At 40.8% G+C, this 18,072-nt stretch overlaps 1 protein-coding gene and 2 long non-coding RNA genes across 4 annotated transcripts in view; 2 read left to right on the top strand and 1 right to left on the bottom strand.

The window, feature by feature from the left end:
• Positions 1-2,467, top strand: part of LOC148400853 (uncharacterized) — a 164,126-nt gene extending 161,659 nt beyond the window's left edge. The window contains exon 10 of the long non-coding RNA XR_015857593.1: positions 922-2,467. This is a non-coding gene — a long non-coding RNA (uncharacterized LOC148400853). The remainder of the gene's footprint in view (positions 1-921) is intronic.
• Positions 357-4,852, bottom strand: LOC148400852 (uncharacterized). Its single transcript, XR_015857595.1, has 2 exons — positions 4,788-4,852; positions 357-1,093 (listed from the first exon to the last, which is right to left on the bottom strand). It is a non-coding gene; the product is annotated as an uncharacterized LOC148400852 (long non-coding RNA).
• Positions 2,607-16,076, top strand: onecut1 (one cut homeobox 1). 2 transcript variants are annotated; one of them, XM_088371513.1, is made up of 2 exons: positions 2,607-9,136; positions 12,492-16,076. In XM_088371513.1, exons 1-2 carry the CDS (start codon positions 8,074-8,076, stop codon positions 12,782-12,784), a joined length of 1,356 nt encoding a protein of 451 aa, XP_088227639.1. In that variant the 5' UTR covers positions 2,607-8,073; the 3' UTR covers positions 12,785-16,076. The 2 variants fall into 2 exon arrangements, with proteins under 2 accessions (XP_088227639.1, XP_088227638.1); XM_088371512.1 differs by having other exon boundaries at positions 2,607-9,151; positions 12,492-12,786.
• The last annotated feature ends 1,996 nt before the right edge of the window (positions 16,077-18,072 follow it).

Raw genomic sequence — 18,072 nt, 5'->3', positions numbered from 1 at the left:
ACAGAGGTTGACTGGATCTGTTTCAGGGTCGTGCTGAGTCCATCGTCAAACATTTTGTGACTAGTGAGCATTCTTTATGTCAGACAAGCGCAGGTTAACCAAAACAAATGAAAAAAATGATGTATCGTTTTAGTGTTAGTGCTGCTGATACATAACACAAAAATACTGAACATATTATTTCTCCTTAAGTATTGGGACAATTAAAATCGTTTATGTGATATCCCTGCATGAATGAAGTTCTTGATGTTTTAAAACAAAATGAAAATATCATGCAATCAAGAGAAACATTTTAAAACAAAGCTATTGACACCCCACCTAAAAATAAACATTTTTTCAGCCAAAAAATACATGATATCTTAACAATAATAGAAGATATTCCTTTATTTGTCCCACATGGGGAAATTCCAATTGACATATTACATAAGATTTATGGCACTGTCATACAGAGTGACAAAAACAGATGAGAAGTCCTGTAATTGGCGAGAAAGAAAATGACTTGCATCTCAAATAAGAGAAGTGAGCAAAGCCTCTTAATGATGAGCCGTTCAATCATGACGCTGACAGCGCTGACAAATGACTGATCAATGCTTGGATTTTTATTCATACTCTACGGTATATTAACAACTCAACATTCTGAATTTTAAGTGTACTAGGTGCTGTTCTATCCAATTGCGGCTCAGACTTGATAAGAGGGCGGCAACTAGTTGAGAAACTCCAAATCATGAAACTTCAGCAGGTGCTGCTGTTTTGATTAGCAATTGAGTTAAAATGGTCTGATTAATCAAGAACCTTGAATCCTGAGAGAAAGAGAGAGAGAGAAATTGGGTGAGTGTTTTAATGCACTGACCATACAGACCTTCCTCAGGACAGCGCAAGGGGTTGTGTGACCCCCATTCACCTCTGACCCTTTTCTACCCTCAGCTGGTCAAACTCTAACCCTAAGACAGATGGATAACGCACTGGCCGCTTTATCTCCTCCTGACCACACGCTCAGCCGTAGCCTTTGCTTTCACCTCTCCTTGCCCCCTTGATTGCATCCAGCCTCGTCCTCAATATGGACCACAACATTAGGTACACCTGCCAGAAGATGCCCCTGTCAAACAAAGGGGTTGAGATTTTAGAAACAGCTTTTGGGATGATTCAGTGTTAACCACAATTCAATAAAAAAAAAAAAACATATTGTTACATTATTCTTGGGAAAGGAACCAGTATCGGAAATGGAAACCACACACACTATAAGTCAGTATAGAGTCATGTGACATCTCCAAGCCAATAACTGCTGTGTCTTTGAGCATTATAAAAGGAAAATATGGAAGTGTGATCTAAAAAGAATCATGATAAATCTGTTTCAATACATATTTTCACATTTTTAATACTACAGTGATCATTTTTAGATCTGTGCAAACTGTAAATTTTGGGTGAATAATGACAACAATATACTTGTTTGTATTTTTCATTTTATTTTAGAAAGTGAACTATTTGCTTCAGTCAATGATGTTATTATTAATATTACTATGTTTGTGTGTTGTGGGGGTGACTTGTTTTCATGCATTTGGTCCACAGGCCTTAGGTTTGACACCTGCATGTAGATTTTGATATTTGAATAATTCTCATGTTAAAGTCATCAAATTGAGGTTAATTGTGCTTGCATCAGCTGTATATATAATATTATTATAGAAAAAAAATCACCGTTTGTTTACTTTGTCATACACCACGGCAAGCTATACCATAACCTCACTTTTAAAGACAAGGTTTCGACTCTTTTGAACGTTTTATGTTTAGATAGGAGCATCATTAGTTTTTACACGTGCATAGTCGTGTTGCAGCAGCCTCTCTATATCCAAAAGGGAGGCTGACGCTGCAAGGCGGATCGAACCTTTCGATTGATACTGAAAAATTTGCATATAGTGATTCTCTTTGAGCGCGGCGCGGATCCATAACGAGAGCGGCCGGCTATTCAAATGCAAGCACGCCCGGAGAGAAGCACCAGACGCCGGGACAGGAAAACCTCAAGCTATTTGCCTTTTTTTCTGCTTTTTCTGGATCTTTTTTCAACGACTGCCACGCCATGGATGCTGATTGTTTTATCCCGCGATAGGATGGCTGCAACGTGGACAAAAATGCCGTAATGAGGAAACACGCAGGACGTGGAATGAGCAGAGGGTAGTGGGAAAATGGGGATTTTCTTTTCTGAATGATGACATGCCGCACGGAGAGCTGCGTGACACATTCTGGCTATGCGGTAAATTCTGGGTTGTCTGTGTGTGCGTGAGAGTTGTTGAATGTGAGTGTGTGTGGGCTCGGGTGGTGCGTTTACGTGTCATAGCGAGACCACTTGAAAGCAAAAAGACAAGACCTCACTGCCTTGTATCCATCCGCACGTGAACTTGAACGCACCACAGCCCGATGAGTTAGTGCCGCACTGGTCATCCATCCCCGCCCGTTAAATATATTTGTTTTCATTTGTTTTAGAGTGGAAAATTCGCTTAATTTAATACCCTAATTATTCATATTATTATGTTCCCGTGAGCACTATTCTTGCGAAACACTTATTGATTTTTCCTCCGTTTAAGGCAGCCAATATGGAGACTAAAAGTGCTCATACAGGACGAAGACAAAACATTAGGTACACTTACAATGCAACATCTAAATAAAATAAAAGGTTTTTTACTATGATTATTTACCATAGGTAATGTGGCCATGCATATATTTTTAAACATTGAAGGCCACTTCATTAGGAACACGCTGCAAGATCCAGTAATGGATCAGCGTGATTTTGCATTTGACTCAATTATTGATTGATTGTCTGCAAGGGAGAACACGTGATGACGACCTGTGGTCGATGCTAAAAACCGTAAAGATGACGTTTATTCGTTTTATCTTTACATTTCTTCCTGCAATTGTCATTTTGATCTTTTTTATTTTTACATTTAATCTATAATGGGCACATTGTACCATGAAATGTACACCAAACGGGAGATTATTTTTTTATTAGGATATTCACAAATTCAGGCAGTTAAATACAATTCATGCAATAAATGCCACGTGTTTAATCCCGCTCCCGTATTTCATATTTTACCGTCGCATTTACTATCAAAATATTAAGGACAGCTCCCTGTATGATCCTGTTTAGATATACAAGACACGATTAAGCATCGAGTTAAATTAATGCTTCAGAACTGAACACAGGGGAGAATTTTGTGTGTTGGTTAAAAGTGTGCCTAATCTAGTGTCCGGTGGGTGTACAAATCATTGAATGTCAGTTTTTGATAAATAATTCAAACCCCATTTTGTAACGTATTTAAATCATTTGACTTGCAGTTTTTAAAAAAATGCCGGAATGAACGCAATTAAAACCGTGATAAATGAAGCGTGTTTTGCGCTCATTAATAAGTTTGCGTTGATCGTTGATAATCGTTAACAAGGTTTGTCGCCTCAAGTGTGTGGCCTAATAGTTGGAGTCAGTGACAGCATGCAGCGGCATATGGAGCCCCTTAATGTCAAACGAAGCCATGTTAATTGCACATGAGAGTGCACGAATGCAAGCAAGTGACGCGGAATAACGTTGCACACGCCTGCATGCAAGCAGGAGGCAATTACTTGACTTTCCCGTGAGCAAGGCAGCACTCGGTCATCTAATTGTTGAAGGATTGAGAACTAATTATTTGCGATTAAATACACATTTTCTTTTAATATACCGTATAGCAAAAATATAAGTAGCAAGTGTATTCCTTATTTTTATTTGAATTATTTATTACCATTTGGACAGTTAGTCATTTCGAGATTTTGATGGGAGTTTAATCAATATCCTCCGTCTCTGTTGTTTTTTAAAGCCGCAAAGGTGCTGGGAATACATTTTTATTTTGTTTTATTTGAGTTTTTTAATAGATTAGTTTTTACTCCGATTTTTTTACATTTTGATGTTTTATACTTTGAATAAAATATACATTTTAAATGTGTTTATAAACCAACACACAAAATTATTTTTACAAATAAGCCATCTTTTAAATTGTGTTTCATTGCACCATGAGAAAAAACTATTTTTCTTCAAATGGGATATTTTCTGACTTTGTTTAGTCACCATTTTTACTAGTTCATATTTATCTATACTATAATAGAGTAAATACTTTTAAAAATGCAATCACTACAGATCATATTTAATAACGGATTCCCGAGATCGGCTATGAATCATTCTTACTATAAACCTTCAAGTTTTTATTATTATTGAAATGCAACACGTGGTTCTATAAATAAAAAGAGGAATATTTGTTTTAGCATTGTTTATTTATTCCACCAATTCAAAGGCCTCAGCTTGAGCCCCCCTTCAGGAATTCTAAATGTATTCCGTATCGATTATGCTGTGTTATCAAGGCCTGTGCACTTCAAATACGCAGTGAAGGCCACGCAGCCCTCGCGCAATGCACTTTTCCCCCCTTAAACTCGAAAAATCGGGGCTTTCCAGCATTTTCTAAACATATTTGCTTAAGGCTTTAAACGTGAAGGATTTAATCCTAAATCGTATTTAAAAGGCAGCTTTACCTTGATGGACGTTTAAAGGTAAAGTGGTATTTTGTTTATGGGTTCTTAAAAAGGATCATAACGAAAGGAATGACATTTCTTTTGCAAAGGCTAATTCTGTTTCCTTTCAAACGAGCACATATGGGTTCATTTGTTAAATTTTACACTGACAAATGCCATTTATTGCCCCCCGCCCCTTCCCTCATTTTCAACGTGTGCGTGCGTGCGTGTGCGTGTGTGTAGGTCTGTGTGCAGTACGTGTGACTCACTATTGATCTGCGCTCCTCATATTAGTCCACCTGCACGGGAATGGTGAATAATCAGCGTGGAAGCCGTCATACAAATCACTCACGCTGCCTTCACGGTGTTTTTATTTTAAGGTTCACAATTGCGCATGCGCTTAACTAATGTGCGCGCTGCTAATCGCTTGCTAATTGATGTAAGTTCATGCTGGGCGGTGCGTGTTTTCCTGCAAGAAATAGTGTCTGTATGAAGAAAATGTCACGCGCACACGCACACACAAACCCGAGGTCCTGGAAGGATGCATATCGATCCGTATGAGAATGTGTAGATGGCTTGTAAGGCCAGCCTTTTTAGTATTTTGTTTTATCCATCCAGAGAGAGACAGAGAGAGAGACTTTTAATAATGAAATGTGCAGATGTTGAAAAGCTGAAGCGATGTAGTTACAACGGCAGCATGTTGTGTTCAGAAGTACATATATGGTCAATTTATCATCATTATTATTATTATTATTATTATTTAAATATTTCCAAAAGTGTGCTTCAGTAGGTTTCATTGTTTAATGTGTGCAGGATGGGTAAGACTATTTTTAAATGTTTTCAATAGGATCTTTCTGTCTCACCCACTTTCTTTGTTTGGGTCTGGATAGTTACCTTCACAAAAAAATGGGGTCACTGTCAATTGCAGTCAGTGATGTCCTAAGGCTAAATACACAAGAGCAGAGCCTTGGTTTAAGATGTCCGTAGATATTTGTATGAAAACACCTCTAAGCCAGACTTGTAAAATAATTTAAAAAAAAAAAACTGTGGCAATGACAGAAAACCTCATATATCCAGGGACTTTCTATGTACGAAGAGTGTATCAACTTTTAGTATTTCGATATCTGTGCAGCATGTGAACGGTAGGAAACCTATGGCCAGTGGGCCATAGTCAGCCCATGTAAACGTTTGATCTGGCCCGCTAAGTCTAAAAATAAATATACTTCAGCCATGAATGCTCATAGTATATATCACTTTTGTAATTGTTATGTCATGATTTCCATTATTTATTCATATATAAAAACTAAAATGTCCATCTGTATGTAAAAGATTCCCAAGCTCTCACCCTAAAAGCTATAAAGGAAAACAGTCATATTGTAAAATTGCTGATAAGCTTTGTGTACATTTACTTCAAAAGTCGCAATACGTTCCCTGACAGCGTGTCGGCATTTCCAGTTAATTTGCATTTGTGTGTGTGCTCATGTCCATTCTGTGCACGCTTGGCCAGACGCTCTTTTTCAGGAAGGAATTGAGTCTCCTTCTGTCCGGACACACGTTACACACACGCCGTTGGCATTGACTTCACATCAGAGACGGTTTAACTTCTTTAACTCCTTTTTTTTCTTTGGCATCTTCTTTTCTTTTGTTTGACTCGTTTCAAGCGAGCGCCACGTCCATTGTCGGGACCTCCTGACAGATGCGGGGGGCCCCCTTAGCAGGTCCGGGACAGGGAAAAGTCTGAAAGGTTAATCTGTTGCCCACCCAGCAGCCCCCGCTCTCCTACACACTCGCAGATGTTGGCTTTAGGAGTCTTGAAGCGTCACCTTTGACACGTCCCCCCATTCAGTATCGAGGGGGGGTCCAGCAGGACACTGACCGCTGCAAGCTGTCACCTCGCCTGCCGCCATTTTAAACTAAACGGCTCCTGACGTCACTTTAAAGGGGGACATATTACCAAAAATTGACTTTTTAATGGGTTGTACACAAATAGTTGGGCTGTGTTTTTGTTCAATGGAAGCTTATGGAAACATTAGAGAGCTGCTCCTTCTTGTCCAAATGTTTTTTCCATGTGGGGGACATGAGGACGTTTGGTATTCTGTATGATCTATTTGTTTCTTAGTTGTGTCATTGAGTACAAATATCATATTGTGTTGAATGACCAATCTGATGATCGGGACAGACTGTTGTGTGGTCAGGCAATTTAGATGCTGTTCCAAATCTGTTGCAGTTCAATTACTTACAACCAGTTTACAGAAAACTGATTTTTTCTAAGCTATGGTCATGTTGTGAGAAAATATGAAGATGTTAGAGGTGCATTTCTTGTAGTTTTTCCCTTAAGCAAATTAAAATCCTCCTGGAGTGCAATTTTACATCCTCATTTATTATAGACTTATTTAACTTCCACTGTGCATTTTGTATGAACCATGACTATGAAACAGAAATAACTGTGCAAAAATTATTATTATTTTATTTATTATGATTACTCTTTTATTTATTGTTTGAATGTGCAGTTGCTGCAACTTTTCTATCCCCCTACTTTTGGCACAAACGAGGTGTTATTGTGCTAAAACAGCATTTAGATATTAAAAGTATTTCTTTAACTTGTAGGGTTCCATGTGATATATACAAACACACACACACACACGTACAGTGCTCGGCTTGGTTCGTTAAGCCTTGTACTTGAACAATAGACACATCTGCTCATCGTTTTCTATCAAAGGCGACGGTACCGCAAACTAGTGTCCCTTCGTTTGGTTTAAACTGTCACATTCTAAGCAAACAGGCGTTAGGAGCGAGGTGGGGGTCATCCAGGAGGGGGGCTGCAACACTAATGAACAAGTGCCAGTGAACTTCAGAGGCAACCATGAATCCAATCAATGAAATGTTTTGGTTGTTTGCGTGTGCCAAGGGGTTAAAAAGTATTTGAATGGGGGGGGGTGGAGGCCTGCAAATGAACCCGGAAGTTGAGTGGACCTTAATTGCGTGATTTAAGGTGGATTGAAAATGAAAGGCTGTTATAATGGCGACTATTTTGAAAAAAATCTTCCAAATGAGAGACGACGAATTAACTTTAAATTATGTGTTCAGTTACTTATTTTCCTTTCAAATATCCCCGACAAGAATTGGAACTGCGTCCAAACCAAAATGCTCCCTATCTTCCTTAAATAAGGCGTGTGACGTCACGCTAGGGGCGCGCCTCTGCTGGAGAGAGAGAGCGAGAGAAAGAGCTGCGTCGTGCGCATGTGCAGGGGCTGCGCTGGTGGACACAGACAAACACCGAGAGAGAGAGAGATGGCGCGGCACCCGACCGGAGCGCAAGGACAGCTGGCTGGTGGTGGGGGGGCTTTATACAAAGGAAGGAAATAATACAAGACATTTTAAAAGATATATTTCTATTTATCAATGACGAAAACGTGGATTTAGACGCCGGAACCGATGTAGTGTGAGTTTTCAAACTATAAGAAAAAGATCAAAACAACTTTGAGGACTTTCGGGGCGGGGGGGCGCAAGCTAAGCAGGTCACATAGATGGTTGGTCCACAGAACCGCCTGGACCATGAATGCCCAGCTGTCGATGGAAAATATAGGCGACCTGCACGGCCATGACTCCGTGAGCAGCCACGGGGAGCTGCTGAGCGGCCACAGTCCGCACTCTCGTCCGAACCCGCGGGGACTGAGCCACCGCGCCATGGGCATGGCGACACTCTTGGACGGCGGAGACTATCATCACCACCACCCGGGACATCTCCACCCGGCCATCAGCATGTGTGAAGCCCCCGGCATGAGCGCGAGCAGCACCTACACAACGCTGACCCCGCTGCAGCCTTTGCCCCCTATCTCCACCGTGTCCGACAAGTTTCCCCCGCCCCATCACCACCACCACGCGCACCCGCATCCCCATCACCCGCATCCGCACCAGAGGATCCCGGGCAACGTCAGCGGCAGCTTTACGCTCATGCGGGAGGACCGCAGCCTGGCTCCAATGAACACTCTCTACCCCGCCTACCACCACAAGGACCCCTGCATGGGCCAGAGTCTCTCCCCGCTGTCCGGCTCCGGTCTGGCGGGCATTCATACGAGCCAAGCCGGTCTGCCGCCTTATGCCCACCCTGGCGCCGCCATGCCGGGGGAGAAGATGCTGACGCCCAGCGGCTTCGAAGCGCACCATCCAGCCATGCTTGGCCGTCACCCGGAGCAGCACATGAGCTCCACGGCGGGGATGGTGCAGCTGAACGGCCTGCACCACCATCCGCACGCCCACCTCGGAGCGCAGGGCCACGGCCAGGCACTGGGAGGCGGCCGGGAGCAGGCCTCGGCGCTCGGCCAGCAAGGAGCCATCAACGGCGGTGGAGGAGGAGGAGGAGGCGGCGGCGGACAGATGGAGGAGGTGAATACCAAAGAGGTGGCGCAGAGAATCACCACGGAGCTCAAGCGCTACAGCATCCCCCAAGCCATCTTTGCCCAGCGGGTTCTGTGCCGGTCCCAAGGGACCCTGTCCGACCTGCTGAGGAACCCCAAACCGTGGTCTAAGCTCAAGTCCGGCAGGGAGACCTTCCGCCGCATGTGGAAGTGGCTGCAGGAGCCTGAGTTCCAGCGCATGAGTGCGCTCAGGCTCGCAGGTGAGCGAAGCCTCGGTAAATCCACATTTTATTCTATTTTCAGTGTTTGCATGCAGCTATTCGCATTGACTCTCGAGGCTACTCTATTATTAAGCAATAATCAATAATAATCAATAAGCAGGTCAAGTGGGCTGGGAATTTTCAACTCAGTATTATTTCGTCGTAATCACGGTATGGGCTACATACATAACGTCATTTACTTTGTCACATTTAAATATTCGACGTTGTTCGTCGTGTTGTTTTGCGTGCATTTTAATTCACCTAGTAATTATTCATAGTATTTTCGGCTCGTTGGTGATTTATTTTCCGTGCCCCAATTCTAGTATTTGACTTTAATCGAAATCGAAGTGCATGTTTGTTGTATTTTTGCATGCATTTGCATTGGGATTTTAAAATGCTAGTTTTTTTCACACGATCAAATGACAGCGAGTAGCCTCCAGTGTCAATATTATTTCGTGAATTTTATTTTGAAATATTTTAGTATTCGACTGCTAAAATGAATTCAAGCGCATGTTTGTGTATTCCAATTCAAATGGCTTGCTGATATATATATTTATCTATGGCGGGTGTTTGTGTGCATGTCGTTTTTGGTATCGTTTTACCTCTAAATATCGACCCGTGATCTTGTAAAGTAAGTCGATCCTAACACGAGGAATCGTGAGTGTTTATTTTGGTATACATGCAACCGAGCAGCCTCATTTTCTGGCCTTGTTCTGAGTGTAAATTCGCGTCTGGAGGCCTTTGTGTACGTGGTGATTTGTATCACCACCTAAATGGGACTTCATTGTCCTACAATGCACTGCAGTTCAGTGGTAGTTATGTTTATTTATTCCAGATTGGGAAGGGGGGGGGGGTGTTTTCCCGTCTAATTAACTGATAGACCTCTGTATTAATTTGTCCCTGTGGTAGTCAGGAGTCAATTAAGGCACGCACGCACGCACGCACGCTGCACATTCACAGAGCTACAAATGGATTTTTTTTCTTCCTAAAGTTTATGAGGCTAATCGATGGGTTGCACATGTGTGGTTTTGGGGGTTTACAATGAGGAGAGGTCTGCAGACTGGATTGAAAGTGCGTGCGTGCACGCGCGCTTGCGCGTGTGTATGCTTGTGTATGTAATCGCAATTGATTAGTTCTCCGGGCTTCTGCCCTTGTGTGCGTGTCTCTGAGAACTTTATTCACAATTAACTGGGGAAAAAAAAACACAAAATGCATTTAAACGTGTGTATGCAAGGAAATGATTCTGTCTATTACTAATATGTCGTTGTTTTTTTTCTGATTTAATCTTGTTACAAAATGTCAATTTATAGGGCTCTTGAGTCAGTATTACATTCAACTATCTTCAAATAAGATTTCATTATTGCCATTCAGACTACTGAAGAAATGTTCTTGTTTATTTTCAATAGCTCACAAATCACAGTTATGAAAAGGCATAGGTAAAAATAAAAACTCATTAAACATTTAACAAATTTTGTACACACCAAAATATTAACAGTATTCTGAGAAATTGGACAATTTTAAAATTATAATTAAAAAGAAAGTAATTCGTACTGGGTATTTGTGCGTGTGTGTGTGTGTGTGCGTGCGTGCGCGCGTGTGTGTGTGTGTGTGTGTGTGTGTGTGTGTACTATGTGTATATAATAAATGCATTGTTACTTCTAGTCTCCCCATCGAACCACAGTGTCTAGAGTTATCTTTGTTGCTTTTAATGATTAGCAACCACAGTGTGCGTTTGTGTGTGTAGGTGCGTACATGTGTGCGTGTGTGTTGCGAGACGAGGTCTAGGCCTTGCCAGGTCGTTGCTGCTGTCTGCATGGCCTTCACTCCAATTGATTTATTATAGCAGCTTTTGCACTAGCAGTTAATATTTAGCAGTCTTGGGTGCAAGTATTGCTGATTTTAGTAATTGTTGTTGTTGTTGTTGTTGTTGTTGTTGTTGTTGTTGTTGTTGTTGTTGTTGTTGTTGTTGTTGTTGTTGTTGTTGTTGTGCTCCTCTTTTGGTGTGCTGAGATATATATGGGAAAGCCAAATGTGATCTTGAAGATAAACTGGTGGAAATGACTGGATTGTGCTTTGACACATGGTCAGAGATGTTTATTTAGCAGCATGTTTATTATTGTGCTTGTATTTTAGATTATCTGTTTATCTACATATCAAGCAAAACTAAGCATTATAGCATTATGTTGGAATTTATTTGAATCGGCTTCTATCAGATGCAACTAATGTTGTAGCCTTCGATGTGCTTAAGAGCAACCCAAGTCTGCCCCCTCCTGGTCGGTTACAAGTCACGCTGAATGGGAAAAGTAAGACTTTAGAAAGCAGCACGTGATAAAAATGGCAGCCACATCAACTGGATTGTCGAATTTCATCTTTAATAGAGGCTCTTTGTGATGTTTTACCACAACCGCCACACAGTCAAGTGCTTCTGTCCGGGTTCAACTCTCGGACTTCTTGTTTGGAGTTTCCCTGTTGCAATTTTTGAAGTATTTACATTTCAAAAATTTTAATATTATAAGTGCATTGATGCTTTTGTCTGGGCATAAAAAGGAAATTCCGAATAGATGTGAATGTGTTTACGAGCACAGGGTGTATCCTGCTCACTTGCAAGTTTTTGTGTCTTCACAGTTGCAATTGAGTGTTTTCAGCACCATGGACAGCGTCCGCAATTGTCTCGCTGTCACCGCTGTCTGCGCTGTAGCGTATAACCCCGCCCTCCCCCCAAAAACGTCATTGCCATTTTTCTAGACATGAATGACAGTATCATATGCAATTGAACCCACCGCAAACAGGAAGGCTCGCTAAGATTCGAACCCAGAACCTCTCAACTGTGATGCTCAAACATTACCTGTGTTAGCTTTTTAATCTTATATTCCATATTTTCAATAGTAATCCCTTTTTCTATTCAACTTATTTTTAGTCACAAAGAGTCAGCATAAGGCAGCAAATTTCCCACAGGGATCAATAAATCAATGATGTTGCAGTGAATTTTCAATAATTACGCGAGTGTAAGAGGCTTTTTCCCTGTCTTGTGGCTCCATTTATGTTTAAAGTGTATTGACGTTCAAGTAGCCTTTAAGGTCAAAAGACTCACGTTTGTTGTTGTCAGTCTTGCAGTGCTATAGGAGTAACTTACATCGTACTGAGAGATGTTTAAAATATTTCAATCTGACTGATCAATGACTGAATGAATTTTGTGGGGGTTATTATATCATTAGCTCAATAGATGTTTTTAAGATTTGAATGATCCTATTTGAATTATCCGATGGTCATCTTTTGTAATATTTGAGTAACCCTGAAAAATGTCTCTGACAACTCACATTCCTGCTTCCCCTTGTTTTTACTGGCCTCTCCTCAGCGTGCAAGCGCAAGGAACAGGACCACGGCCGCAGCGAGCGGGGCAACCCGGCGGCCAAGAAGCCCCGCCTGGTGTTCACGGACGTGCAACGGCGAACCCTCCATGCCATCTTCAAGGAGAACAAGCGTCCGTCCAAAGAGCTGCAACTAACCATCGCGCAGCAGCTGGGCCTGGAGCTAGCGACGGTCAGCAACTTCTTCATGAACGCACGTCGCCGCAGCCTGGACAAGTGGGTCGACGACGGCTCCGGCCACCCGCCCGGCGTCGGCCTCAGCGCCTGCACCAAAGCCTGAAGAAGGAGCGGGAAGGCACTTTTGGCCCTTACTCATGGACTCGACTCGGTGGAAAAGCTTTAAAACTTAAAAGAACCTTACAAAAGACCTCCCGTTTTTGCCCTTAAATCTGTACTATATTGATATTTATAGTATCCAAAGATGAGAAAAAAACAAACCAAAGACGACTTCTTTCTTGTTTGACCTGCTTTGACATGTTTGTGTTACTGCAAAAAGACTACCACACCCCCCATCCCTTTTTTCCTGTACTCACTTACCCGCACCGGTCTCTAGCTTTACGACAACCCCCTTCCCGCTGTCACGATCTGACTCCCAAAATGGAGGTTCTAATCAGTCTGCTCTGCGGAGCTCCAGTGGGATTTGGCCAATCAGCGTTCAAAGAAACGTAAATCCCACAGGAGCAACTGGATTGTTGCTTTTTGTTTTGTTTCATCCCTGCTCTCTTTTCTTGAATCTGTGGACAATTTCAGAGGGGGGCAGCCCATCCCATAGCGTAGACTGCTAGCCCAAAATTCCCACCCCGGATCGCGATGTAGTGCTTTCCTTCCGACATGCTGAAACGTCGTTTTTAAACAAGAGAAACCAAAGCCTCACTTGTGCACACACTACACTTCAAACGGTAGCAGTGCTATTGACCAAAGATAATAGTTTGTAGTTGCAACATTCCTAGTCATGCATCCTTACATGTTCTGTGCTCTCTGTTCAGGGTTATGGCAGATGCTGATTTAGGTCTAAAGTCAGCAATGTGAACCACTACATTATCCATCCTGTTAAGTCACCTGTTTGTCCATTTTCTTTTGAGGTTTATTACGTACAGGGTTCTGCTGTGTGCATATGTTGCAATATTTCTAACCACTTATCTGTCCATTTTTTTTACCATATTCATAATCATGGTAGGAACATGAGATTGTTTAGTTTATATGTATCGGGGGATACCATGAGAGTCAACTAGGTAAACTGTTACAGTAATGCCTGTGCAACATTTTTAATCCTTCCATTTTTTTGTTCGATTTTGTTGGTGTCATGTTAGAAGCTGTTGTCAATCTCAGCAGTCATATTCAAATCATCTTTATACTGTTAATGGTGCAACATTCTGAGTGTCCATTCATCCATCCATCCATTTTCTGTAGAGTTAACCCTGTTTGGGGTCTTATTGGGTATTATATTGGTACCAGAGTTCACTATGTGAACCACTACATTGTCCATGTTGCAATATTCTTCGTCTATCCATTTATTTATTTTTTTGCATTAATTCTGTTCAGGGTCAAGGCAGGAACAGGAGCTGATCCCAGCTGACATTTAACCAAAGAACTAGCAGTGACTTTACACCCGTAATCATTTTTGACTAATTTAACATGACAGGAGCGTCAAAGCTTTTTGCCTTACAGATGCCTTTTTAATCAGTTGTATCTTCGCCGCGAGCGGCGTGAATGTTACTGTTAACGCTCGCTGCGAAGGCCAATCAAAGCGTGTTGTCACTGTGAGCCAAATTTAGTGTTTTGCTTTTATTTATCGTATTGATTTGTGTGTCCATCAAAGGCGTCAAGTGGAGAAGATCAATGGTCCAATCACCTTCCTTTCCCTTCCCCCAACAATCCAAAGCCTGGAAAGCTATGCATTTCAGCACAAGGAGGAAAGCACTACACAGGGGGAAGAAGCGTAGCCTGTTTGATAAATTAGCCAGCCGGGCCCCTTGTCATCTTGCACCTCCTCTTTTTCCTCAAGGCCACGGTTAGCAGCTCTACATTTATCAGAAGGAGCAGAGGGGGGGAGGGGGAGATAGAGACGCTTCCTCAACACCCACCAAAACAACGTGTCACCTGCTGATGTTTTCTAGTGTGAAACCAAAGATGCTACCTCACTCAAGTTCCATATGTGATTTCTATCACTTTGATGATACCAAAGATAACCAAAGATGTTGTTGTTGCTTTTTTTTTCAATGCACGGCCTCTGTGAGTGGTGATAAAAATATTATTGTACTACCCCTCGCCCCCTCCCCACACACACACACCCTATCCTTGCCAAATGCGCTCCTGCTCTCGATTCCAGCTTTACAGATAGTCACACTCATGTAGTCAAAAATATTATCCTTATCCAACAAAAGCATTTATTTGTCAAATTTTGTGACCGGGAAAAAAAAAATTGCTTGCTTTTTTTGTAAAGATGAGTAGATTATGCTGAGTTAAAGACATATTTTACATATGCAGTGGGTAACCAAAATTTAAAGAGGAATTTAGGTCAAAATCTGTATTTACGTGCCCCTACTAGTCCTACTGTTATTGCAAAGAAAATATTGGGGTTATTTCCCCTTTAAATCTCCAAATTTGCCACAGAACATGTTAAAGCTGTCAAGAAAATTAGTAAACGTGGTTCTTTGCTAGTAGCCATACACAGTGGAACCTCTAAGTCAAACCAAACTCTTTAAAATAAGTCACGTCAAAAGTTGCCTTGTCCTTTTTTTATCCATTATCGGAACCGTTTCCATTCATTAGGTTCATTCTTTGAGGTTGTTTGCCACATTTTTAGAGCAATAGTTCTTAAACATTTTGGGCCAAGTACCAGCTAACATGCTTAGCTCTAAATGTTCATTTGATTCCTAAATACTCTTTAATGTCACTGTAAGCCCATTGTAACATTCGGTTTGAATTTTCATACTGTGCTTGAATATAGGTAAATTTGAAAACTATTTTCCCCATAGATTTACTTGAAATGTATTAGACTGCACAGAAAGGTTCAATACCATTTAAAGATTAAATGTAAATGAACTTAAAAGTTAAATACAACTGAATTGTACTTAAATGTTTGTGTACCACTAGAGGGAGCCTGTGTACCACTTGGTATACTCATGCAACACTGGCAAAATCAGTTTTTGTTTTGCGCTAAATGTTACTCCGATTCCAACTTTCATATTTAGAGGTTCCACTGAGCGTCCTCCTAACGTCTGCCTCCTTGTTGCTGTTTGCTTCAGCAGACCCACATCAACCTCATCGCAATCCCCCTCCTTCACATTCCCAGGACGAGTGCCTTGCTTGAACCAAAGTGTTGAACCGCTCTTGACCTCGTTTCTCTCCTTTGACTTACCTCAAGCCTGTCGAAGGGCCGCCACTCCCCAAGGAAACCCTGCCCCCTGATTTTTTCTTTTGTTTCAAATCACACTATGGTGCTTTTTTATCGCCAACGCATGCAATGAAAACATACCAAAGCGACTCTCCCCAAAATCTCCCTTCCCCTATCTCTCACCTTTTCTCTCTCTCACCCTGGCCGTGCATGTTATTTCCACTATGTCTCTGAATACCTCATGGTGACGATTCCTTTGTGTACTTTCTGCGACCGTGTTTTTCCATTTTTGTATTTTTTTTTCTTTTAAGAAGTGTTTCAGGGTTGATGTATATTGTATGGCAGGAGAAGCATATTTTTGATCATTTTTGAGTCATTGAGAACTACAGTTAGCTAACTCTTTTTTTTCTCTTTAATGGCTGCAACAGTTGTCTACAAAAGGCAAATATATCAATATTTCATGTACGAGCATGGATAACATTCTTATTCAAACATGCACAAACATTACCCATGCAGCTACAGAAAAAATGCTCAGAACAAAAATTGACTGCCCCCATATGTCAAAATTGGAAATAAACCACTATATTCCGACTCTATTCATTTCTGCACTTAAATTATAAAAAGTAAAAATTGAGTTAGCCCATTCTGGTTCTCAGTGGTTCATCTGTGATAGTAGATTATTGCTTTTTAACAGGGTAAAACCAACTGCTGTGATGTTGTGTTCCGCCACCCCACATTATTTTTTCTCTACTACTGTGTTGTGGTTGCTTAAGTTAAATATTTTTTTCTCTTAACTACTGGGTTAATTTAATTTATGTATTTGTAGAAATTCTAGATTTGTATATAGCAGGGGGGAGAAAGTAAAGACAAAAAAGTTTTGTTACAGCGTTACGCTTGTGAGGCATTTCCATGTGTTTTAAACACTGCCGCCACCCCCTCTCAAAAAAAGCAAAACTTTGTTGACCAGTGTTTGTATGTATATGTGTTTTTCTATTGTTTTTAAATGGGTATTACAGTACGGCACATCCAAAGATTTTTAAAAGAAAACCAAAAAAATGGCGAAAACATGTATAATGTTGAAAAGCACTGGCATTCGTGAAGTAGACTTTTATTTTTATTTTGTATTTGATTTGCCATTCTCACGGGTATAGAATGTAGAAGGCCTAGTCTTGAAGGGGAATCTCCTGTCCAAAATGTACAATCTGCTGAAAAATTAGAGGGCTGCAAGTCCTGCCCACTTTGCTGCCTTCATGTACACACACGAGTGGCGGGTGGAGTGGAGGCCGGGCAGCCGGTCTGCCAAGAGGGGCCGCTGTGCCACGGAGATATTGTTTATTGCCTTCATTATTATTTTGTAACTTTTTTGTTTCCAATAGCCGTGGCCCCGCTGCCTTGCCTCATCGAGTATCTGTTTTTTAGGTACGTACGTACTTGTGTCATGAATATGAGCAAAGTCTAATAAAAGTGCAAAAAAAAAAGCTTATCCGAGAAATAAGTTTGCAAGTGTGTGGATTTGATGTATTTTTCTGTATTATTTATATTATTTTTGTAAGTGTTTACTGCATACTGTTGTAGGAACGATGTCCTCTCTGAATTGTCATGCCAAAGACTTCAAAAGATCATCACTAGAGTTACAAGTAAACTTTCCATGGGAATAAACTGGAAACTTTGATATTTGTTATAATTTGAAGTGTAATCTTTAGTTTATACAAATTTGGTACTTTTGTAGTACAAGTGGTTTTTTTTATTGATTCATTCCTTTAATGTTTAAATTGTTATTTATTAATTAGAAAATGGATGGATGGATAAATTACTTTGATGATTACTTTAGTATTTAATTGACTTCAACTTACATTTTTATTCAAAGTCATGAATTTGTATAGCTTTGAAATAATGAATTATGTACCTAATATAGGTTTGAATGATCTGATGTCAGTTTAATATAATTAAAATATCATTCTTTGAAATATTTTTTAACTTTTTGCCTTTTCAAAATGGTGTAAATCTTTTTTTTTTTTTTTAAGTATTTGTGGTGATGAATGATTTTTAATAATGATTTGGTCGTCTTGTATAATCTTTCAGTTGACTGATTCCCATGGAAAGTTTCAGGACATATACAACCCATGTCATCACCCAAATGCCACTAAATAAAATAATTTAAAAAAAGCATAGCCTATCATATTTCCAACCAATTTGTAATATTTTTCCTTCCACAAAAATAGTTGAAAATG

The sequence above is a fragment of the Syngnathus floridae genome, chromosome 3 (assembly GCF_059516105.1).
Source record: "Syngnathus floridae isolate MCC-2025c chromosome 3, RoL_Sflo_1.0, whole genome shotgun sequence".
In the NCBI taxonomy this organism is placed as follows: Eukaryota; Metazoa; Chordata; class Actinopteri; order Syngnathiformes; family Syngnathidae; genus Syngnathus; species Syngnathus floridae.
Note: the sequence above shows the minus strand (reverse complement) of the source record. Positions and strands in the feature narration are given on the sequence as shown.

Excerpts from the sequence above, each read along its gene's own strand:
- onecut1 (XM_088371512.1), top strand. The coding sequence starts at position 8,074 with ATGAATGCCCAGCTGTCGATGGAAAATATAGGCGACCTGCACGGCCAT. Across the intron at positions 9,152-12,491 it reads CGCAGGTGAGCGAAGCCTCG|CGTGCAAGCGCAAGGAACAG; the intron begins GTAAATCCACAT and ends GCCTCTCCTCAG.